Here is a 26528-nt window from a genome sequence, read left to right as displayed (position 1 = left end):
CTCCAGGTAGGCGCTGGAGTGTACTGTGGAGGAGGTGGTCGGGGTCCAGCGCGCGACGAGCAAGGGAAATCATGAGATACATTAATATTTTCCAACGAATGTATAACATATTATCGATTTTGGAAACTTTTGCACGATTGTGTTGCAATCTGGGCAGAATGGTAAGTTTCGATTCCACAACTACAAAAAGTAAGTTTATTGCGCTACTGATATTGACTAACAAGTAGCCTAGGCTGCATTTCTTCACGAGTAAGATTCGAAAGCCTGCTGGGTAGGCTACTGGTAATTTGATAAAGTTCTTTTGTTTTTTCTCAATATCCTACTGATGTAGTTATTTGTATAAACCATTTGGGCAAAAATGTCTCCCTATTTGGACAAATCACTTCTTACCATGAGTTTTCAACAATCTACCAGTTAGGTAGGCTAACTTTGTATAAGCTTATGTTCATTTATATTATTATTATTTCTTTGCGTCAGACAAAGCTGTCCATATCCAAAACAACGAAATCATACACAAACTGCAAATGCACAAAGGTCACAGTGAGCCTCTTTAGATGTCGTCATTTTAAGAGCTCACCAAATATCTAACTTAGCCTACTGTTACAAATTAACATAAGTTTACAATGAGCGTTGGAAGAGTTGAAAGTAATTACAAAGTATAGTGTTGCATCTTGTATATGAAGAGCATTAACATTTTTCTTTGAATGTAAAATCGACAATTTTGGAAAATTTTGCATTGCAATATGTGCGGAGTTTTAGGTTCACCGTCTGCAGGAAGTAGGCTAAATACCGTAATGCATTTAGCGAGCTGAGATAAGCTCATTACAAGGATAGCTCAGTTGGTTAGTGCGTCTTCTGGAACGAAGAAGCTTCAAGATCAAGCAGCGCTGGTTCGACTCTCGGGGTGTGTGCTTGAGCAACGCACATTGAGGACTGCTCTCCATTCAGCGCCATCTAATGGATGGAATGTTGGCCTATACGAAATCGGAGTGTTTAGGAAGCTGACTTTGTTCAGCTCCCATCTTATGGAGATGCCTCAACGTGGTGTAGAGGTGAACCCATGCTGAACACTAGCCTCATTCCTAGCAACTCCTTGGGCTAATAGACACACGTAAAAGTCCCCAACGGCAATCTCTTTTTGGCTGAAGAGGGCAGTGTCTGACGGGTAGGCATCCTGTAAGGCGGGCCTCAATGAACAGCCCGTTGCAACCGGTTCCCCTGAATCTGCACGTTCCGATCTTATTGGACCGCAGTGGACATGGAGCTGGCCAAGAGTGTGTGCGTAGCCCACGCGTAGTCACGACCACCTTAAACAAGCACACAAGCGAATGGCCTTTGTCTCAAATTTGGACCAGGACCAAACAAAGCACCACGTCCCCCACCCTCCATACAATGTGACTTTTGCCCACGTCTTTTCCATCATAGACTGGGCCTCCAAAGCCACATACGACATCACCATCCAAAACCAAATTCAATTTGAAGACGAAACCAATGCTCGGACACGAGCTGGAGCCGACGACGACGAATGGATGGAATAATTCCCTGGCAAAAAGACTTCAACGATCAGAAACTTCACTCTGTCAATATCGGTGACCGGGCGGCGTCAGTGATTCAAAGAGAGAAAGAGAGAGAGAGAAACCTTTTATTTTGTCTGTTACGAAAATAGTAGGCTAGACCGATACGGTATAAATATAAATGCGAATAAAAAAGCATCATCTACATTCCACAACAGACAGGAAGCAACGAAAGAATATATTAGGGAACGTTCAAATATTACGTAACGCCTTCGAGGGGGAGGGGGGGTTATGCAAAACGTTACGTTAGCGTCACATCGGGGGGGAGGGGGTTCAAGCAAAACGTTACGTAACGCTTTCGAGTACGGAATGGTAGTTTTTTGTGCTGAATTCGTAGTGAAAAAGCGTTACATGGGGGAGGGGGGGGATTGAAAAAAGCGTTACGTTGGCGTTACATGGGGAGGGGGGGTCAAAAATTCGGAAAAAAAGCGTTACGTAATATTTGAACGTTCCCTTATAAGCATCGAGTCAGCTGCTGCTTCCTTGTTTTCAATGTGACAAATGTCAAACATCGGCATTACGTTGAAACAAGACACAATCTGTTCCGTAAAAATGAAAACAAAAAGTTGTTAACTGCTGTGATAGTCAAGTGAATTCTTGTGGTTTTATTCAAATATCAAAAAATATCATGCCCTACAAAAGTAGTACGACAAAAAAAACACCTAGATGCAAAAACAATAACTGTTAACTGCTAGCGTAAAGGACGAAGCAATGAATGAATTGCGTTGCAAATTCCGTATGCAAATCTTCATGGCCATAAATGATGTCGGAGCAAAACTTGACAAGAGATGTAATGAATCCTTGAATCATTATTGCAATAAAGTGGTGAAAAACACCACAACTTGGAACACATTAACATTATCTAAGAATACATTACAGACAGCGTTCTCATCTGGCTCTCACACTGGCATGACAAGCTATGAATGAACAATTGAACATTGTCCAAAGCAAATTTGCTTTTAACGAAGACTTTTTAAACAGATATGACGCGACAAAACGCGAACTCAAATCTACAATCAATCCCAGTGGGATGCAATCCAATCGTCGTTGGCCAACTTCTTTTGCTGCACAGTTTTCAAATAACAGTCTTTAATTTAAAATCATTCAACGGGACATGGCCGTAACCATCCACGCAACCCCACTCACTACGGAATCGAATTTTCCAAGGGCGTGGCTAAAGTTGGTGAACAGCTGTTTTCATTGGTGGAAACGTCATTGACAGTTGAAGTCAATCAACGCCGTCGTTTATTGGCAACAGGAGCGGGGCTGTTGCGGATACGTTTCCGATTCAACTTCATGGTAAGTGGAGACTTGAGCAAACCTGAACAGATGAAGCCAGTGATGGTCATTTTAAATGAACATTTAAATTTTAAATAAATCTGATGCCATCCTCTACCAACCATACAAATGTCATCTTCCATCACCCACACAGATGTCATCCTCCACCTAACACACATATGTCATCCTCCACCAACCACACAGATGTCATCCTCCACCATTCACACAGATGACATCGTCTGCCATTCACACATATGTCATCTTCCACCAACCACACAGATGTCATCCTCCACCATTCACACAGATGTCATCTTCCACCATTCACACAGATGCTATCCTCTACCATTCAGACAGTGAGACAGGTATCATCTACCACCAACCACACAGATGCTATCCTCTACTATTCAGACAGTGAGACAGGTATCATCCTCCACCATTCACACAGATGACATCGTCTGCCATTCACACATATGTCAATGTCATCCTCCACCAACCACACAAATGTCATCCTCCACCATTCACACATATGTCATCCTCCACCAACCACACAGACTATGTCATCTTCCACCATTCACACATATGTCATCCTCCACCATTCACACATATGTCATCCTCCACCAACCACACAGATGTTATCCTCCACCAACCACACAAATGTCATCCTCCACCATTCACACATATGTCATCCTCCACCATTCACACATATGTCATCCTCCACCAACCACACAGATGTCATCCTCCACCATTCACACATATGTCATCCTCCACCATTCACACATATGTCATCCTCCACCAACCACACAGATGTTATCCTCCACTTAACACACAGATGTCTCATCCTCCACCATTCACACCTATGTCATCTTCCACCAACCACACAAATGTTATCCTCTACCATTCACACAGATACCATCTTCCACCATTCACACAGATGCTATCCTCTACCATTCAGACAGTGAGACAGGTATCATCTTCCACCAATCAAACAGATATTATCCCCCACCATTCATACAAATGTCATCATCTACCATTCATACATATAGCATTCTCCACCTTTCACACAGTTTTGTGATCTTCCACCAACCAGACAGATAAAGAAAGATACTCGTTCATTTCCACAGGAATGCACAATGGGTCCACGTCTTTTAGGCGCTGACAGTTAGGCGCTGGTGTAATAGGCGCGCACACTGTGGCGTCTGGATATTTAGGTGCGGAGCACTGTGGCGCCCGGTCATTTAAGTGCTATTCCTAGTGAAGTCTGTAGATTGTATCAGCTTGGCAGGGAGGGGCGTAGGGCAATGCTTTTCACACAAAATATTATGTTGAACAGGAAAATATATTGTTTTGTTAATGCGTGTGCGTTGTTAGTCATGGCTTCAGTGAGTGAAGCTGCTTACACCGGCAATGCTTTTTTACACAAAACGTTATATTATAATTTTAAGCAAAAAGTTTACGTAATTTAGCCTACAGTCTTTTTCATCGAGAAATTCCAAAGTAAGGGGTTGCCTAGTCAGTTTTGACTGCCAATTCCAATGAGTGAAAGAAAAAAAATCCACTGCGTCCCCATCTTTAAGAAGTCCTCATCTGATAACTGCACCACCAAAAGATTTTTTTTTAATTAGCCAAAAAAGGACAGGCAAAGACTATGGATCTGCCATTATTTACATTTTTTTGCTTGAAATAGGCTACCTTTTAACCTTGGACGTAGAGATACTTCCTTGGTCATCATGGCAAAAATCCCAAGACGTGTGTATACGTCCGTGGTCGCGAAAAAGTTAACTAAAAATGAACTCAATAATGTTCGGAAGCTTGAATAATTTATTGATAAAGCTTTCACCAACGCAAACTTGGACTAACAACAAACAAAACAATAATAAATCAATAAAACAACAATATATTTTTCTGTTCAATATAACATTTTGTGTGAAAAGCATTGCCGGTTTAAGCAGCTTCACACACGGCAGCCATGATATAATTTTCTGCCAAGCTAATACAATCTGCAGACTTTACTAGGAATAGCACTTAAATGACCGGGCGCCACATTGCTCCGCACCTAAATATCCAGACGCCACAGTGTGCGCGCCTATTAGACCAGCGCCTAACTGTCAGCGCCTAAAAGACTTGCTCCCTGCACAATAGCATATGATTCATCATACTTTCTGCTCCAGGGTCTTCAACAACGTTAGAGTGGTCTCTCCTGTAGTTGATTATGTCTGCAGGAAGCTTAAATTCTTGCTTGACATTTTTAATTCGATTGATTTCCGCTTCGTCCTGCGCACCCAAAATACAGACAAGTTAGATACAGCATGAGACTGTTCGCCAAGCAAGCATTATAATTGAGTCTCCCACAAAGCAGTTGTGAACTGAGCAAATGACAGTTAAGCAAGCGATAATTGAGCTAGCAACATTTCAGAAACTTGCCGGGTTGTCGCATGCCGAGTGGTCTGACGAACCTTTAATTATATAATTTCTTGCGTTCTTCTGGTGACTGCAGGCAGGGGCGCAACTAGGGGGGCTGTTTAGTCGGCATGACAGCCCCCTTTAAGATTTGCAACTTCAAGAAAAGGAACGACTAGTAACTAGACTGAAACTTACCTACTACTTAACGTGTGTCAGTTCAAGCTACGTTCTATGCATACCAGGCATCTTTAAAAAAAAACTAATTTAGTTAGGCCTATAAATTACACAAACAAACATTAAAAGATTATAACAAATAGACGAAACATACAGTAAACATTAGAAATAATATTAGAGATTGTAAACATTAGAATTTTCTTCTTGAATTTGTATCGATCGCTTTAAATGAATGATTTCGTCCGGGTACAGATAAGGCAATCAAGGCCAGGCTAGAATAGCTAATCCTTTGTCTTGATTGGGATTACGAGAATGAGGGTGGAGAAACTAAAAGGATTTCTTTTGCTTTCTTTGAATTTGTTTTTTAAAATTTGTTTTTTAAAATTTGGTAAATTGGCTAACTTAAGATGCAACCTTATTAACCCACAAAACGAAAGTGCAGCTGGCTTTAGGCTAGTCTGATTTGTAATCTTCGTATGGTCGCAACTTCACACATTCTTAAACCAATTTTATAATTTTGGTATCAAAAAGACGGCAATTAAATTTTCTTTACAATCTTGTCAAACTTGACGTGTATCCAGACCCTAAGCTTGTGTAAACTACTTTTTAAAATGTGGGCCTGGAGAGCAAACAATTTGCTGCCTACTTTCGAAAGCGCGGGAAACTTCTTTTGAGAGTAGCAAGCGCAGACAGAGCGAAAAAGGTCACTTCACACGTCACAGAATTGGATCATTGCGCTGTCAATTTACACTAGGCTAATATTCTAACAATCTAACTGTGATATATCTGCTTCTACAAATAATTGTTAGTTTTCTCTCTCGTTGCCAACCCCCTATGATTTTTTCTAGTTGCGCTGCTGACTGCAGGCTAGTGATGTTGCGGCTGGAAAAATTCTGTAAGCACATAACGCACCACAAAAAAGATGAAAGTGTGACACTGTAACCTTTCATCATTCATTCGGTCAAACCCGGAGACCATCAACATAGTTTACCCAAACCTCCCTGCCCATTATCAAAGTCGATAGCTGACGCTTCTGTAATCCAGTGTCCTGTTCAAACTGATGAAGAAAGGTTTTGCTATCGACTCCTCTTCTTAATACCATAGTTTGGTTTCCAAAGAAGAATTACTAATTTCCTGTTGACTTCTAAAGCAGTGACCTGCCAGCTGTAATCTTTGTCTTACGATTGTTTCAGTGAGGGGTGGCACGTCATCGTACCATTACGTTTCATGAACCAACCAATATTCCAGTCCAGTTTATTATGACTTCACAACTTCTCTTACGCACTACAGGCCTCGAAACAACTTTTTTTTTCCGGCGGCCAAACGTGTCCAACTGAAGCAAGCTGTTCGGCGGCCAATCACAAGCACATGGCGGCCATCGGAACTCCGACACGCATCAACATACAGTCTTCAAAATTAGCACATTTTTACTTCGGCAGAAACGTTGCCGAGGCCAAACGACAAAAGTTGAAATTGCCTCGGCAATTACTGTGAACGTTTATTACAAAACAATTGTACCTAAACATGCAAAATGAGAAGCGAAAAATATATTAGAGTAGTTCATCACGACCGCACTGTTTGATTTGTTGTGATGTAATAATACCAAAAGTAGCGATAAAGCGAGCAACAAGATATCAATCAATCAATCATTTTATTTTTCGTCATTAACGCGTCCGGGACGAAAAAGATACAACTACAAAAATCCATAGGTTATAGACCTACCAGCTCGTTAATGAACGGGAAAAGGTGGCAAAACCTTGGAAGGTTTAAAACGTGCCTGAATGAAAATTTATGTAGTAGGCTAGCCTATATATCAGTAGTTAGCACGGCCACACGCTGTCGTCGCACGCTGTTACAGTAATTCACGTTAAATAACTCACGGGGAGAAAAGTAAGTTAATTTTGGGTTGATTCAACGTTCGAGTCAGCACAAATCGATTTAATTTTCCCGCGGGTTATATTGCGTAACAACAATGCCCAATAAGAAATTTACGTTTGTTTTACATTAATTCGACATCTAACAACGTTGAATGATCATAAAATAACGTTAATTGCTCAACCAGGTACCGTAACAAATTAATAGCTCTCTGCGAGAAAATTGCCTCGATTTACGTATACACTAATATAATTTCGGCACAATTGGGATACTGCGAACAACACAAAGTATGTTTGATAAGAGCTAGCTGTCAGAATCGGAATCATCAGATGCTGTATCAGAGCACGAGGTTGTCGCGTCGTCACTGGAATAAGACACATCAAGAGGCTCATCGCTTGGCTGTAAATCTACAGCGTCTTCGCCGTTCGCAATGAAGCGTCCACGTTTTGCGGCTTTCGTGCTTTGATACTAATCCACACGCCTCTTTCTTTTTCGTAGAGCTCCATCAGGGTGTTGACTAAGGAACAAATCTATGGCTGTGCCATAACGACTGATGGGAGGAATGTCTAACTCTAACCTTACAAGCGCTCGTGTGGCCTCGGCATTTTTATTGCCGACGCTAATTTCGAAGACTGAATATATCGCATCAATAAAGGGTATTGTGATGTCACTTGCATCCTGCTTATGTCAGACATCAGCTGCTTGGTCAATCAATAATGTTAACAATTCAAGCATAGACAGTGTGTATTGTGATTTATCGGGTGCTTTGACTGCTTTCTAATCCTTTGTAATTATAAGTGGCAAAGTACTTTATTCACAAGGCCGCTTGCGCAAAATTTTCTCGGAACTTCATGGCGGACAAATACGGCCGACGGAAGGGCGAGACCCGGCGGACAAAATCTGGGTTTTTGTAGGTTAAACGCGGCCATGGCCGCGATGGCCGCCTTCAGTTTCGAGGCCTGCACTACCTTACCACTCCACCAGTTTACAATGATCAAAGTACCACGGCAAATCTCATTCACTGCGGCATGTTCACATCACGAACAATTGCTTCATGTCAGTTTCATTTCGGTTGAAATCCAAACCGCCACCAACAAAAGTAGTAGAGAAAAAATGTTACAAATTGTGATCCATGACACAGAATAGCGACGCACGACACATAGAGATTGAAATTTGCTGTCCCAACAATGTCAGCAAAACCTCTGAACAGCATAACAAAAAGAAATAACCAAGTATAATATATATGGTGTTGGACTGTTGGTGTCATTCGGGTGTTGGACTGTTGGTGTCATTCGGGTCTCGCATCATTACGATCGCATGGCATTTAAGTCTTGCTACAATTAGATTTGTGGCATTCGGATTGCGTCATAATGTCATGGACTGGAACCAATGTCGGTTATCATTCGTTGTTTTACATTTCTGACACAATGCCTTCAAACAAATCTCAATCTCTCATTATATGTTTTCATGTAATTGAGGAAATGTTCATCCTTGCAGTGGAAAAGCATCTACACAAGGCAAAATTGCAAGCAATGAAAATATTTTGAGCTAATCATCGTAGGCCTAGTTGTCTTTAAAAGCTAAACCAACTAAAAACTGTGGCCGTGTTTATTAAACAAGTGCAGTAAACTCCACAATAAACACAGATCGAGAATAAAAATACGTAAGCGCAGCTAGAGGATAAAGCACGCCGGTGAAAGAACAAAAACAAAGAACACGTAGGATAATAATGATTGAAAGTCAGCCTCGTAAAATGAAAGGACAGTGGAAAAACGAAGCAAAATAATATCACACTCAGTCATTGAGAGTGACGCTGTTGAAGTGCGGTTACAAAAAATATTTATGTATCTACTAAACACAAAGTGGGACAAAGTGCCATGCTTGATGTTAATCAATGAATTTGCATTTGATAATTTCTAGGAAGTGGAGTTACTCCAGATACTCTAAGGTGGGAAAAGAGGACAGTTAAAAACCACCTGCTGTATGCTGACACCTGGTTGGTTTGTGCAAGCCTCTAGTCTTCTGAAAGATCATGCACTTACCAATGCTTTCATATTGTACATTGTATTGAGCCTGTCCCAGATCTGGTCAGTAGGTATCATCTGTCCCAGTGATTCGCAGAAGTTTTTGTGAATGCAAATCATATGAAAATGCTTGTTCATTCCTAAAAATCAATTCAAAATTGGGTCATTCCACATCAAACAACTACCCTGATAGTTCAGTTTGTTAGCGCATGACTTCATAAACGAAGAAGCTTCAAGATCAAGCGGCAACAATTTGACTCTAGGGGTGTGTGCTTGAGCAATGCATTCTAAGGACTTCTCTCCATTCAGCGGCACCTAATGGATGAAATAATCCAAGCCTTAAAGCAGCCGGCGGCCATGGCCGCTCAGTAGTGCTTGAATGACCGGCTGTGCTACCTGCTCCGTCGGCCAAGTTTGGCCGCCGGTTTCTTCTAGCCAATTATTTAATTTCGCAATAGAATGATCGTGGATTAAATGTCGAAAATATGTAGTATCAAAGAGTGACGCAGAATTAGGTCAGCGCATCATAGTCACTACCGGAATGGCCCGTTTCGGCGAGTCCGATTTGGCTAATCCGATTCGGCTAGTCCGATTCGGCGAGTTCCCTATTCGGCGAGAGCCTTTTTCGGCAAGTGCCCTATTCGGCGAGTTTTTGAAATTTTATTTTTGAAAGGGAATTATCGGGTACCGCAGCCTAACTGTTTTCACATCGTTTTAACGTCGCTGAACGTGCTTGAATTCGTCATGTCAGTTCAGTTGTTTTTAAGGTAGAAGCGACAAAACGCGAACGTTAAAACGTGTTTGTGACCGAAGTAAGTTATTGAGTTGAAAGAAATTTGGCACGGTCGCAACACCTTCAGAAAAATTTAAGATGTGAGGGGAAAATAAAAAAAAGAAAATGTTACAAAAAAAATCATGTTTATATCTATAAGTTAGTACTTTTGAATAGTTAAAATGATTAGTTTGGATCAACAAATGTGTGGCCTACAGCTTGGATTGAAAGGAAATTATCGGGTACCGTAGCCTAGTTATCCCTACCAGCAAAAATTTGTTCCAAGAACCCAGTTAGCCTAACAGTTCATTTTTACATTGTAGTAACAGAATGAAAAGACTAACCAAATGTGTGGCCTATGTTTCTACACGATTTTAACGTCGCTAAACGTTGAAATCGTGTAGAAAAGAGAAATTTGATGACTAGGATACGTTGCAAGCCTTAAAGCAGCCGGCGGCCATCGCCGCTAAGTAGTGCTTAAATGACCGCCTGTGCTACCTCCTCCGTCGGCCACGTTTGGCCGCTGGTTTCTTCTAGCCAATTATTTAATTTCGCAATAGAATGATCGTGGATTAAATGTCGAAAATATGTAGTATCAAAAAGTGACGCAGAATTAGATCAGCGCATCATAGTCACCACTGTTGTATTGAATATATCCAGCTGCGATCACCAGCGCTGTAAGCCTTGTTTGCAATTCCCGATGTTTATTTTAACGAAGTGTTAATCCGAAGTGCTAATTTACATCGCCTGGCAATATTGTCGTTTTTATATCGATTCAATGTTGTCAGATATTGAATCGTTGTTAAAAAGGAGAACTAGGTTAGTTGACATCCGTGGGTAAAACACGTGTCTTCATAGTTGAGAACGCTGTGGGTTAGTGACTTCACACCCTCAATGGTGACATCATAACGGAATAAATGGTCAGGTTTTATGAAAGGCGGTATGCAGTTGAAACAATTTACTGAGCTGCGAGCAGTTAAAACAATTTAGGGTCGTTAGATGGTCCCGCAATACCGGATTACAATCCTGATAAAGCATTTAATGCGTGGTACAACGATTCTATTGCAGGACGTCGCCCAGACTTCAACAACGCTAAGTGATCATTTTAACATTGTTGCAAGTTTAATGCTATTAGCTTGTGCTATCGTTATTGTATTTTGGCCTCCAAGCACGCAGATTTGGCCGCCGAGAAGGAGCTCTTGGTAGGCCACGATGGCTGCCGGAAAAAAACACGAGTTTTAAGGCCTGCGTTGAAACTGAGAAACATTCACAGAAGCCCCTCGATACGTTGCATTTTTAAGATTATGCATTTTGAAGATAATGTATTCAGACGTTGAATCAATGTACAAATGAACTGTTAGGCTAAATGGGTTCTTGAAACAAATCGAAGGGCTTCTGTGAATGTTTTCCAGTTTCAACGTATCCTAGTCAGCAAAGTTCTCTTTTCTACACGATTTCAACGTTTAGCGACGTTAAAACGATGTAAAAACGGCAATTTCTGCTGGTCGGGATAACTAGGCTACGGTACCCGATAATTTCCTTTCAATCCAAGCTGTAGGCCACACATTTGTTGATCTAAACTAATCATTTTAACTATTCAAAAGTACTAACTTATAGACATTAAACATGATTTTTTTTGTAACATTTTCTTTTTTTTATTTTCCCTTCATTTCTTAAATTTTTCTGAAGGTGTTGCGACCGTGCCAAATTTCTTTCAACTCAATAACTTACTTCGGTCACAAACACGTTTTAACGTTTGCGTTTTGTCGCTTCTATCTTTTTCTACACCTTTGCTATGTTGACGTGAATTGTTTTTGATATCATAATTAAAAATAAAAACAACTGAACTGACATGACGAATTTAAGCACGTTTTAACGTTCGCGTTTTGTCGCTTCTACCTTTGCTATGTTGACGTGTATTGTTTATCATATGATGGTCAGAAATAAAAACAACTCAACTGAACTGACATAACGAATTTTAATTTAATAGTTCAAACATTTTATTTTTATTCCTTTCTGCACGATTTCAACGTTTATTAGCAATTGTAATTATTATTGCCGTTAATTATAATTGCCGTTATTAGCAAATGGCAATTATAATTAGGCTACGGTACCCGATAATTCCCTTTCAACAATAAAATTTCAAAAACTCGTCGAATAGGGCACTCGCCGAAAAAGGCTCTCGCCGAATAGGGAACTCGCCGAATCGGATTAGCCGAATCGGACTCGCCGAATAGTAGCAGACCCGTCACTACTGTTGTATTGAATATATCCAGCTGCGATCACCAGCGCTGTAAGTCTTGTTTGCAATTCCCGATGTTTATTTTAACAAAGTGTTAATCCGAAGTGCTAATTTACATCAGCTAGCAATATTGTCGTTTTTATATCGATTCAATGTTGTCGGACATTGAATCGTTGTTAAAAAGGAGAACTAGGTTAGTTGACATCCGTGGGTAAAACACGTGTCTTCATAGTTGAGAACGCTGTGGGTTAGTGACTTCACACTCTTAATGGTGACATCATAACGGAATAAATGGTCAGGTTTTATGAAAAGCGGTATGCAGTTGAAACCACTGGCGCCAACTTACGGGGTGGCCACGCCACCCCGTAACCGCTGTGGCGGGGTGGCAGCCACCCCGTTTAGGCTACATTACTTAAACTGGGTCATTCCATGCCAAGCGTCCTAGACCTATCAGTTTGACCCTCTTCGATTTTGCTCAAACTTGGTCAAAATGTTATTTGGCATGATTTAGCCATGCATTACAAATTTTAGCTCAGTATCTATTATAGTTTTGGAAATATAATGCTTTAAAGTTTTAAGTACCCCTAAACTTTTCCGCATTCGTTTTTTTGGACCATTTTCAATTAACCATATCTTTTTCTCCGAAGGTTGTATAAAGTTTATTTTTGGTAAAATGATTCACTTTCAGCTATATTACATGATTGCATTGTCAAAATGCAATTAATTTGCAGCATAATGGAGTAATCAAGCCTCAAAGTAGCTCTTTTCTTCATCAAAAACAAATTTTGTGCCATATTTGGAAGTCTGTAACTTTTTTATGAAAAGTAGGATGGTTATTATATTTATAATGTATGCTCTTTCCCTACCAGGCAACAACTTCACCAAGTTTGATAAGTAACATTATATTTATTAGAAAGTTACAATGCATCAAAATAGACACCCCAAGCAAAAAAGCAAAAATAACGCCATCTTGTGGTATAAAAATACCCCCGTAGCAAGGTGTTTACAAAATAATCTTTTTAACCATTTGAAGAACATTACCTAAGGAACTTGAGTACAAAGTTTTGACTTTGTCACTCAACCATTTAAGCGGTTGAAGTGAAAGAGCAAAAAATAACTGTAGAGACAAAACTATTGATCTGAGCCATTTGGAACTGTTTTTATTGAATTCAGTGCCCCTGAAAACCCCCAAATAGCAATTTTCCCCACTCCTCTACCATCTATATAAGAAATATACTTAAAAATCACTCATGCGTAACCAGGATTTGCCCCTCGTGTGGCCAAATTGCAATCCTCAATATCTCGAGAACCGAAGGCCATAGAATGCTAATTTTTTTTTAAAAGAGTTGTCTCAATGAGCTCTATCTGAACACAATATATCATAAAATTCTGGAACCATGGGTGTACTAATATTTTTTTCCCTAAATTAAGCATGGAATGACTCCTCTGCAAATAAGCCAATTTTTTATTATGGGGAGTTAAAAATTGGCACCCAACTTACCTCTTAATAGTTGAGTGACAAAGTCAAAACTTTGTACACAAGTTCCTTAGGTAATGTTCTTCAAATGGTTAAAAAGATTATTTTGTGAACACCTTGCTACAGGGGTATTTTTATACCACAAGATGGCGTTATTTTGGCTTTTTTGCTTGGGGTGCATATTTTGATGCATTGTAACTTTCTAATAAATATAATGTTACTTATCAAACTTGGTGAAGTTGTTGCCTGGTAGAGAAAGAGCATATGTACATTATAAATATAATAACCATCCTACTTTTCATAAAAAAGTTACAGACTTCCAAATATGGCACAAAATTTGTTTTTGATGAAGAAAAGAGCTACTTTGAGGCTTGATTACTCGACTATGCTGCACATTAATTGCATTTTGACAATGCAATCATGTAAAGTAGCTAAAAGTGAATCATTTTACCAAAAATAAACTTTATATAACCTTCGGAGAAAATAATTTGGTTAATTGAAAATGGTCCAAAAAAACGAATGCGGAAAAGTTTAGGGGGTACCTAAAACTTTAAAGCATCATATTTCCAAAACTACAATAGATTTTGAGCTAAAATTTGTAATGTATGGCTAAATCTTGCCAAATAACATTTTGACAAAGTTTGAGCAAAATCGAAGAGGATCAAACTGGGATCTTTATGATTTTCAGGACGTTTGGCATGGAATGACTGTAATTTGAACGAACGTTTAAATCTTTGTTTGATCATTGGTTTTTGCTTCAAGTCAACGTAAAGCAAGAGGTGAACCAATACAGTATTGCGAAGAAAATGATTGTTTTGTCGCAAGCATGATACTCGCGTAACATCAAGCAAGCTACGTGAAGATTACGCAACACGTGGCTACGAGTTTTTTCCTTCTTGTTGTTGAGATCGTTTTATTTGTTACTTGTCATAAGTCAGCGTGGTCCAACTACAGGCCCGCGGGCCGCATGCGGCCCGCGGATGGAATTTTTGCGACCCGCGAACTTTCACAGTTTTGATTTAATTTGTATTTCTGTTACAGAAAGTAATTTCTATTAGAACAAGTATAGCATGTGGATAAAAAGTCTCAAAAATTTAATTCAAAGTTGTAGACAGCAGAGCCTATACTGTTTCAACCTATTAGGTCTCGTCAGTACAACTGGACTTCTTAAAGGCTGATATGTACCTATAGTGTTCCGGACGTAGAATTCAGTGATTTTCCACTTTATACAAATGTCAGATGGCTTAGTGCTGGAAAAGTACCGGTACTGCAACATTTATTTGGTCTTCGGAAGGAAATACTATCATTTCTTCAAACAGAACAATTGGGCGAAACACAAATGTACCAAACTCAGTTATGCGACAAAAACTTCCTGTGCAATTTTGCTTTCTTTACAGACATGACAATGCACTTGAATGTGTTAAACCTAAATTTGCAGGGGCGAAAGCAAACTGTTTCACATTTAGTTGGACACATTGAAGCTTTCCAGCGGAAACTGCGCCTTTTTGCTAGGGCCTATGCTTGAAAAATAACGATCTTTCACACTTTGATTCTTTGCAAGCACTTGTGGTAGATGATTATGAAGTGGAATGCTCCCGTTTTGTGAAAGATATTAAGGATTTATCTTGTGAATTTGAGAATAGATTTAAAGATTTTGACAGATTAAAACCTAATCTCCATTTGTATAACAATCCTATGGATGTTAATGTGGAAACATAGCTACCAGAACTTCAGCTTGAACTCTGCGAGCTTCAGTGCAACCAATTCTTGCTGTCAAGGAAAAATGAAACCTCAGAGTGCTTCTGAAAATTAATCAGCAAGGATAGATTTCCCAAACTGAAAAATTTTGCATTAAAAATGCACTCAATGTTTGGAAGCACATACATTTGTGAGAGTACATTTTCTAAAATGAAGCAAATCAAGTCTAAAAACAAAAATCGAATGATAGACGAAACACTGGAAGATAGTCTCCGACTTGCTACCACTAACATTGAAATTGATGTAGAAACGATAGTATCAGAGAAACCTCGACCTAGGCATCTCACTGATAGAGATTTGCAATAAATTTCTATTTGGTATTGTTTAGCAATTTCGATTACGCACTCACTATCATTTTATTGGAAATGGCCCGCAAGTTGTCACGTTTTTGTAAAGTGGCCCGTAAGTCAAAAATAGTTGGACCACGCTGTCATAAGTCATTGTTACATTTGTTAGGTTTACAATGGGATTTATTAATCAATAAAATATATACAATCTTTCCATTGCCTCCCTTAAAAATCTTTTTTGAAAATTTTTAAACTGCTCATAATATCGCTATAAATTATGCCAGCTATAAAATACTTGGAAATAAAATTATCTCGATGATTGATAATTCCACCCCCTAAATGAATATCCAATTATCCATTTTCAAATTTCATTAAAAAAATGCAATTTTCGAAAATTTTTGAAAAGCAGCTCCCAGCGTAAATGCTTTTCTTGACCAGTATGAGGTCATACTAGATTGGCTTGACACGGCATCGAAAGAAGATGGCATGGATGCTGTCACTCGAAACAATGCCACTAGCCATGTTTTATCCATGGAGAATTTCGACGTTTACTTTTCCTTGCGTGTCCTGCAAAAGCTTTTGCTTATTTTAAGCCCTGTACATATCGCTATTCAGAAACGTGGGATCACTGTCGGAAAGGTACGTGAAATACTGGAAGCAGTATCATCAACGGTTTCTTGGAATGCAGCAACATAAAGTGAGGCATGTGCGTTGTTCGAAGCATGTAAAAAATCAGCTGTTGATATGGGTTTGCAGTTGCCATCTTTGCCGCGTGGCCATGGTAGACGTACCGTACTGCAAGATCTTTCGATGACCAGCAACCTGGGTTTTTTTTTTTCGGTCATTTATCGGTCATTGACCAATTTTTTAGCAAAATGTCCGAAAAAAATATAGTCAATTCGGTCAAAATGTCCGAAAAATATATAGTCAATTCGGGTGTTGCAAGGTTGAGTTTCGCTGATGAACGTTGAAGAAAGTTTTCTCAGATAAAACACGACAACGTTTCTCAGCGAAACTTAATGTTGTAGCTCATAGGCGCCTAACTATTTTTTTGGCCGTGGGGGCGAAAGCGTGTTTCATTAGCAGCAACGTAAACTCAGCAAAATGTCACGCAGATGGATGACATAATTATGTCGTCACACTAGGATTGCTTTTATTGCCACACTCGGAGTTATCGCTACGTTCGACCTACCGTTAATTATTATAATAAAACTCGACCACTTCGGTTAAGCAAACACATGCCATGCGTCTGCGTAAACTAGCGGTTGACGGACTGTGACTCTTTAAGCTAAGCACAACATAAAGTTTAGCAACGAATTAGATTTATTACCATGAAACAAGAGACGAAAAGGTTTACTAAAAAGTAAAAGGTATACTGTAAATGGAATGACAATGTCTTGAAAATGGAATGCAAATACTAACTTGATTATACGCTTGAAAATGTACCTGTTGAAAGTAAAATCATTCACGTTTACATCAATTCAACAGCACGTCACCTTGAATAAATTTAGAAGTTGCTGACATCCGTAAACAACTCTTGAAAAATAGTTACGGAGAGACGTTTGATTATAGCTCCCTTTTCACTACAATATCGCAACTTATGACTGACCTGCTTTCAACTTTATGACTGACCTGTTTCGTGTTGCAGATGAAACAAAAGATGCGCATATTCCCGCCTTTGATCAGGTTTCTATGGCAACGGTCGTGTGTGCGCCATGCAGTTTGCGCTAGTCCGTTGTTGCGTTGATTATTCCGCATGTGCGCAATGCGGTTTGTACCAGCCCTTGTTGCGTTGGTTGGTGTTTACGTCGTGCCAAGACTTCAAGTTCATTTTCACAGCGAGCGGTTCGCTGCCGCGACAATTCACTGCAGAGGTTTCGACTTTCGAAAGCAACATCGAGTCTGTTTGCAAGCGCATAAAGCTAAACGCACGCTCCGTCTACGTAGCAAATTATGTTGTTTTTGAGTGCATTCAACATCTATGACATTGAATCGATACAAAATGGTAGATTTTTGCTATGTCGCAGGCAGCAAAATCAGTCATTTTTACATTGATTCAACGTTTGCAGACGTTAAATCAATGTAAAAATTACAGATTTTGTCTGGTGTGAAATTGTAGTATCCTACTCGTTCTAGTGATCATTTATCGCGAAGCTGTTGCGGTTTGCATTCAAAAAATGTTGTCCTGCTGCCGATCGCTAGTTCATCTATTGTTTTATGTATCAATACAGCATAAAAAGTTGGCGCCTATGTTGTGGCTAGTCCGGAAGTGCAAATTTTGGTTTGTATCAACTACTTGAAAGGAAATATTTTCCTCAGAAAAAATGACCGAAATAAATAAAAAATGACCGAATTTTTTCAAGTCATTTCGGACAAATGACCGAAAAGTATCAGCGAAAAAAAAAACCCAGCCAGCAACAGCAACCGTTTTTTTTTTCTACCGTAGATGCTTACTCCCAAAGCATTTATTCAGACGTATTTAAACAGTGTTCTTCTTCACTTTTGTCACATTATTCACAGCAGGACATGAAAACGATAATGACATGGAAACAGTTCTGCTTTCCAAGGATCAAGCATCGGAAGAGAACAGAGCTGCTTTTGAAAATGTCGCTGCCACATATAAAGATGACATAAACCCAACACTTCTGTGTCTGGAATTGCAACAGCTGGAAAGTTTTCAACAGCAAAAACAGATTTTTGTTTCAATTATGTCACAACTGCTTGATCTATTTGCAAGCAATGAAACAAATTTTTCATTAATGCTTCCAAACGTGGTCTGCATTGTGAAAATATACTTATCGTTGCCTTCCATCACCTGCGAGGTAGAGCGATCGTTTAGTGCACTCAGGCGCATAAAAACCTACTTGCGATCTACCATGACGCAACAGCGATTGAACCACGTCCTAAGTTTAAATGTTTATCAAGCTGAAGCTTCACGGTTACAACTTGACCAGTTTATTAACAGTTGGATTGACAGAGCTGCTGTTCGCAAAAATACTTTTGCCAAATATTAAGTGTCAGAGCAGCAACGTAACAATAAAATTCACGACATACTTCCTGTGCTTTGTTTGAAAGTTGCTTTGTAAATTATCGAGCTACAAATCAGGTGTGAAAAGACAATAGCATCTACGAAACACGCTTAGTAAAAATCAAACAAAAACATGCAGTTTGGAAGTTTTTAGGTTGCCATATTGTGCTATCCGCCATCCCGTGCAAAAATAAAAGTCGGCGCCTATGGTTGAAACAATTTACTGAGCTGCGAGCAGTTAAAACAATTTAGGGTCGTTAGATGGTCCCGCAATACCGGATTACAATCCCGATAAAGCATTTAATGCGTGGTACAACAATTCTATTGCAGGACGTCACCCAGACTTCAACAACGCTAAGTGATCATTTTAACATTGTTGCAAGTTTAATGCTATTTACTTGTGCTATCATTATTGTATTTTGGCCTCCAAGCACGCAGATTTGGCCGCCGAGAAGGAGCTCTCGGTAGGCCACGATGGCTGCCGGAAAAAAACACGAGTTTTAAGGCCTGTAATTCCCCGGCAACAACACTTCAATGATCAAAAAACTTCACTCTATCAATCTTGATAAGCATCCCTGCGTAAAAAGCCTTTACAAGTAGCCTATGCGAAACTACCAGGAATAACCTATCAATAATCAAGGCTTTGTCAGTCCAAGGATAAAGATTCAAAACCAAACCAAACACCACAATACCTTACCTGCTGTTGCTACTACCAACTGGAATTGTTATTAAAGTAAAATTTTTCTATTTGTTGAAACGTTACTGCTTGTAATATTACATTCACTAGGTTCCGCTAAATGAAAAGCCATGATTGAAGTGTGATGCCCAAATGTACACCCAGTGAAACCATAGTTTATTAATTAGGCTATGTTATATAGCTTTGTTCACGTATTTACACACTTAACCACTTGCCTTCTTAAGGCGGACAATAGGGTGCACACAATGCCGACTTTTTTGAATTTTTTCACCCGATTCATTTGTAGATTCCCCTGTTTGTTCGATTAGATGAGTAACTATGCTGGGCCAAATATTAGTGAGATTGGTGAATTTCTATGTGGGCAACACCACTATCAAAAAATCTCATAATTTCCGAAAAAGTAACAAAAATTGTACAATTACTGTATATAACCTCATACAAAATACATGTATTCACATAGGCGCCGACTTTTATTTTTGCACAGGGTGGCGGAAAGCACAATATGGCAACCTAAAAACTTTCAAACTGCATGTTTTTGTTTGATTTTTACTAAGCGTGTTTCGTAGATGCAATTGTCTTTTCACACCTGATTTGTAGCTTGATAATTTACAAAGCAACTTTAAACAAAGCACAGGAGGCATGTCGTGAATTTTATTGTTACGTTGCTGCTCTGACACTTAACATTTGGCAAAAGTATTTTTGAATACCACTTGTGAATACCACTATCCCTATGTTTTTTGATACCTTGTTTTCCTTTCTTCCAGTTGCCATACCCGGTTTCTGTCCAAACTTTTACAGAGTTCTGACTTAATGGAGTTAACGACGCCACATTTATTTTGTTGTGCGAAATTGCCCGTTTGCAAATTGGACAGAATGCTTTATCTTTGCATCTATCTTATTCTAGCCACGGGAATTCGCTCTCCCACAATTTTTGATCGCTTCTCTCTTCAACAGCGACTATCCTGCTCGTGCTCGGTTCTTCCACCTCCCTGATCGTGCTAATGCCTTTTGGCAGTGGTACACTTTTGTTTCGTTCAGGCGTTTGGTAACTTTCATGCTGGCTGAATCCGGATTAGACGCAACAAAAAATGACTCAATGGAAGGCTGCAATTTTGAACGCTTTTTCGGTGGCATCTTTAAGCTGAATAAAACTGGAATGTCGGCGAAAAACTTTTACTGGACAACTTTTCGTAATTTTTTCTATGATGTAACAAGCAACTCCTATGTCAGACCAATAAATTCCTGCCTCACAGTTTGTCACGCATTGACACGCAATATTACTGCATGAAGTACTGTAGATAACAAAGTAGAAATTAAAGCATGAAGTAGATGACAGTACACTCCAAGTGAAATCGGAAAATAATTCAAAGTGCAAAATCTTGAGTAATTGAAAAAGGTTGCTTTTATTATTGGGATTGGCAGGGGTGTAGCTTTCCTTGAATAGAATCATGTAAATTTGCAGAACGTTAAAACTGCTACTTTACTAAGTGCACTTTTTAAATAAAACTCAAAAAGTGTCAAAAATTGCAATTTTTTAATCATCATTGAAATTTGAAAATAGATATTCATTTAGGAGGTGGAGCTATCAATCATCGAGATAATTTTATAGCTGTCATAGTTTATAGCGATATTACAAGCAGTTTAAAAATTTTCAAAAAAGATTTTTGAGGGAGGCAATGGAAAGATCGTATTTTATTGATTATTAAATCCCATTGTAAACCTAACAAATGTAACAATGACTTATGACAAGTAACAAATAAAACGATCGCAACAACAAGGAAAACACTCGTAGCCACGTGTTGTGTAATCTTCACGTAGCTTGCTTGATGTTATGCGAGTATCATGCTTGTGACAAAAACAATCATTTTCTTCGCAATCCTGTATTGGTCCACCTCTTGCTTTACGTTGACTTGAAGCGAAAACCAATGATCAAAAAAATATTTAAACGTCCGTTCAAATTACATTTATTTGCAGTAAGTAATGTAACCTAAACAGGGTGGCTGCCACCCCGCCACAGCGGATACGGGGTGGCGTGGCCACCCCGTAAGTCGGCGCCAGTGTGTATTCATGTAATTATTTTGACTATTTCTAATATTTTGGACAAGTTACTAAAGTTAAGATATATACACATTCTGATACACCCTATTATGTATCTATATCTACAAAGAGGACTTTATGTTTCTAATGAAATGTATTGATATTGCTCTTAGTATTGAGCATTCTTATAGATACCGTAAAATAGCACAACTTTACCCAAAATTTGTGAGTTAAAGTGTGACTACAATATGGTCTTCATGTTTTATAGGATTTGTCTAATGAATAATACTGTTAAATATTATCCATTAGACAAATCCAATAAAATATTAAGACCATCTTGTGCTCAAACTTTAACTCACAAATTTTGGGCAAACTTGTGCTGTTTTACGGTACACATAACTATAGATACAAGAAAAATACACATTAAGGTACAGTACACAATAATTGATACACAATGATACATTTTCATTGTTTGAAAAGTTCTTTTTTATCTCTCACAAATTAGGTGTCATTTTTCTCGCATTCTCCACTACTTGGAGTGTGTTTTGGTAATTTTCTTCAATTCTTGCACTATTTAAAAAATCAGTAGTGAGTTTCACGCCTCTCTCAGCAATATCATAGGTAACTTAACATTTATAGCTCTAACATTGCATTTAGCTTCTTGATAGGCCTTGCACAACTCCCAATCTTTGACTGGTAAAACAAGGAATCCATCTTTAATTCTTAATGAGAAAAAAACCATGAGTCCACATCAACAAAGTCTGAAAGTTTGGAGTCTAGCTTAATGGAGTCCGGAAATGTAGGTTTTCCGTACCTGGTGCCGAAACGTCTAGTTGGAGCAGCAAGTAGTTCTGTCGGTTTTAAATTGAGAAGTCTGTCAGCTATTTGACGCTTATCTGCATTGCTCACTTTAGAACTGAATGAAGATATAGGAACAAATTCACTGGACAAGTACCACAAATGTCGTTTGAGACATCGTGCAGCACTGTCTGATATGATGCTGTTGATGGCTTTGTACTTCAGAATGTCTATATATAACTGTAAGCTATTCAAAGGTGCATCAGTGGCTACACTGCATCTAAACCACCAGGTACAGTACACAAGTGAGACAAGGTTCACAAAAGCTCTAATCTTGGTGGCCTGAGAAGTTGTCATGACAGTTCCCTTCGGCAGAGCTGCAATTTGATCCTCCAGTAGAACAAGTTTTAATGCATAAATCAACTTGGCCATCCACCTGGCCTTATGCACAGCTCCAGGACATAGGAATTTTACCTGTGTGGCTGGAGTTAAGTATGACACACACAAATTCATCATCTCTTTATAGTCATCCCTCAAGAACTTGGCTTTCTGCTCTGATAAACAAATCAGTTTATCTTTCCATTTCAAAACATACTTGTGTGCTTCTTTTGGGAGCTTGGAAATGTCAAAGTAGTTGAGTGGTTGATTGATGTCATGTGAAATATAATTCCATTTTTTACGAATTCTAGTAAATAAAGTTACTTCTGGTGACTTGCTGACATCTATCTTCAAGTCCTCAAATACATGTCCCACTATCAACTCACCGACATGATGAGAACAACCTGCCCAGAATAGTGCACGTTCAAGACGTGCCTGAATTTGGATAGCAGTCAAGTGTCCAGTGTTCGATGAGGTTGTGTCAAATACCATACTCACAACTTTTTCAGAGCATTGCCATTCTTGGAGTAACTCTAAGGTCAGTCTTGATATGATTTCGCCAGCTTGCTCTTCCATACCAGATTGATAAGCAGGTGTTCGCAGTAACTTCAGTTCATCAGAGAACTTGCCAATGGCGATGGCCAATTTCTCTTCTTTTTCGTATTTGTTTTGAAGAGTGGGTAAGCTCTTCCCATCCCAGTGAATAGAGGCAAAGGTCGGTGGGATCCAGGATTTCTTAATTTTACCAGCTATTTTTTTGTTCACTACACATCTGACCTTAGCCGATTGTGAATATGATGTAGAGACTTTTGAAGCATCCCCCCCAGCTTCCTCTACAAATGCCTCACTAAAGGCGGCTTGCTGTGCAGGTGTCATTTTCAGTCGTGTAGCTAATGACACCAGTCTCGAGGAAGTAAGTAGTATATCATGAGGAATGAAGGCTTCTGTTCCGGACTTCACCACTCTTTTATGAGATCTTTTATTTGGCTTAGAGTCTGGTATATATGAGGCTAACGACTGATTGTCCTCACTGGAGCTACTGTCAAGTCGAGACTTTTTTTCACTTATTGCAAATGGCAACCCTAAATTCAACATGGTGTCATGGCAATATCGACCTAATTTCCATGTCATCGGTTGCCCACATAGACGTAGTCCGATCATCACCAAACTTCACAGAAGCTGTTTTCCCATCAAATAGAACATTTTCACCAATCTACATAAAAATCGATTGATATGACGGCATTGTGTGCACCCTAGCGGACAACGGCAATTATGTATTGTAATTCACATATTTTAGTTTTGTATTTTATGGGTTCATATTTTCTTGCATTGCAGATTTAGTTCTTAATTCTTTTACCACAAACTATTGGTGTTGATTTGTGCCTTGATTGAGCGCAAAAACACTAGTGCCTCATGTGTTGATGTTATTCATCTTTCAATTTAATTTTTGAAATTGCAAGGATACAAAAGGGGGTGACAGCTATGATCTTATTATTACATTATTACCATAAAGTAGAAAACATTAACCAGTAACCACCAACATCCACATACCAGTTGGTTTTTGTCCTCTCATGGCATAAAACAAGCCAACTTCTGTTTCTGGTGTCCAGTTGATCATAGACGATTCACAGATGGCCTCCATTGCAAACTAAAAACAATGTCTGGTCCTATTTTTCACACTTTAACTATTGTTTAAATTTTAACGGATTGACATCTGTAGAAACAATACGATGCTTCTAAAAATAATTCATAAAAACAGCTGGGGATGTGCATTGCCAGACTTGATCTTACCCCGAAATGAGGGAAAAAAGATGGACAAAACAGGACGTAAATCAGAACATCTTCACATGCACCAGGCAAAACAAACTTAATCTATTGCATAAAGAACAGTTAGTAAGAAGCAAGTATTCCTCTGCATCATAAATAGAACAAGTTTATGTTAAAGGAAAATGTAAAAAACAATGCATTTATTAATATTTTAAGGAAAGTTGCGGTAAAAAGTTGCATGCAAAATTGCATACCTACACAAACTTAATGTACCTTAACAAAAGCTTTATCAGCATCTTCACCTGAGCTTTTACTATAGTAGGTAGCCTATATACGACATAGCCTACTGTAATCTAAGATCGGTTGCATTTTGTTTATCGACCCAACATATTGAACATACTAGTTTTAAATGTTTTGATGGCATAAGCAAACATTTGTTATGTTTTGACATGTAGGCTATATTTGCTGTTGTCAGTTATCTTGCTTTATGCCTTAACAACCAACAGGAGCATAGGAACAAAATCAGCTAACGTAGGCAAACAGTAAATGATGGTGTTGAAAAAAATCAGCTCAAAAGTCAAAATGCAAGACGATCTCTATAACAGGCCTGGACACCACGCGCCCCCAGTCAAAAACTGGAGGCGGATGCCGGATGGTATAAATACACATTTCCTCAATAAAACTACATATTTTTGAAGTCAAGATATTTTCTGCTTACCATGGGTCAATAGCAACTATTTGGGGGTGATGCAGGTTGTTTATGACATCATAGAAGATTATAACATTTTGTTTTTAAAATTGATGCATTTATATAATATATACCTTGTAAATGAGCTGCCTTGCTTGTTGGCAGCACAAGAAAAACAGAGAATAACACAAAATGCAAAAATAATGAAAAAGGCAATATAACGCAAGAGAACAACTGCACGCCCAGCAAGCTGATGCAAGAGAGAGGCCCAATTACGGATCCATAGGATGCACTGCCAAATAATTATAAATTCAAGACAAATGTTAATTACATTTGTCTTGAATAACACAAAACCTTGAAACTACTGTAACTCAGCTTATTGCATTCCACATAGAACAGGAACAACCAAATTTTTCAATACACAAGCACCTATTAATTAATGCAACAAACTTCGTACCTCAAACACCCACATATAACAATGCTTAATGCTTATTGACACATACATACTTGATATGCAGCTTCTGCCTTTTTAGACCAAACTTGTACATTTGACATACAATTCTCAAGGGAATCACTTAAATACAGTTAAGTTGTGACAATATTGTTTAATGTTTATACATGTTGGCCTTGTTGGGTGTGATTGAGCAACGACTTATGATATGCATTCAATTGGGTCCACACATATTAGGGGGTTGCTGTGTTACAAAATATGAGGTCAACATTAGAAGTAGGGGTGTTCAATTTCGATTAAGGTGATATTCGAAATTCGTTTTTCGTATCGAACATATCGTTGACGTAAAACCAAACCGGGTTATGTCCACTTTTAGGTTTTTTTGTTTTATTGTAGTTTCTCGGTTTTTGAACATAGCTCTTTCCAGCACTCCGGGTTTCAGCCTTGTATGTAATCAAATTCAAGGTGAAGCTATGGACATACTCCCAAATATCTCGCATACTTTGAAAGCAAAACTGGGCTATGTGCAATTCTGTGGACATAGCCCTTTTCTAGCTTGATAGTATAAATAGGTCTATGCCTAATGCTACCATAAATTATGGACATAACCCCCTTATTATGGAATCGTGCCAAGGATCTATATTCAATTTTCCATTCAGGTCATGATGCAAATTAAAAAATAAATGCAAAAGATTCAGTCCTTTCTATAGAATTGTAACATATTTGAATTGCCAAACAACATTCGTGTGAAAATAACTTGTGCAGTGCACCTGAATTAATATGGTAGGATAACTGGTGTATCATCGTGCATTCATGTTATTGT

At 38.8% G+C, this 26528-nt stretch overlaps 1 protein-coding gene across 1 annotated transcript; it reads right to left on the bottom strand.

Moving 5' to 3' along the window:
- Nucleotides 1-1623: 1623 nt before the first annotated feature.
- On the bottom strand, nt 1624-24509 carry LOC145786744 (MRG/MORF4L-binding protein-like). Its single transcript, XM_082598472.1, has 4 exons — nt 24351-24509; nt 9344-9465; nt 5009-5123; nt 1624-2895 (listed from the first exon to the last, which is right to left on the bottom strand). Exons 1-4 carry the CDS (start codon nt 24439-24441, stop codon nt 2807-2809), a joined length of 417 nt encoding a protein of 138 aa, XP_082454598.1. The 5' UTR covers nt 24442-24509; the 3' UTR covers nt 1624-2806.
- Between the last annotated feature and the right edge of the window lie 2019 nt (nt 24510-26528).

Source organism: Aplidium turbinatum, chromosome 17, assembly GCF_918807975.1.
Source record: "Aplidium turbinatum chromosome 17, kaAplTurb1.1, whole genome shotgun sequence".
Lineage (NCBI taxonomy): Eukaryota > Metazoa > Chordata > Ascidiacea > Aplousobranchia > Polyclinidae > Aplidium > Aplidium turbinatum.
Note: the sequence above shows the minus strand (reverse complement) of the source record. Positions and strands in the feature narration are given on the sequence as shown.

Bases quoted from the DNA above. Each gene is read 5' to 3' on its own strand.
- LOC145786744 (XM_082598472.1), bottom strand. From the start codon at position 24,441: ATGGAGGCCATCTGTGAATCGTCTATGATCAACTGGACACCAGAAACA. The intron at 9,466-24,350 runs GTATGTGGATGT...ATTGATTTTTAG, and splicing joins GAGAGGACAAAAACCAACTG to GAATGAACAAGCATTTTCAT. The intron at 2,896-5,008 runs GTATGATGAATC...TCATCTGTTCAG, and splicing joins TGAAGACCCTGGAGCAGAAA to GTTTGCTCAAGTCTCCACTT.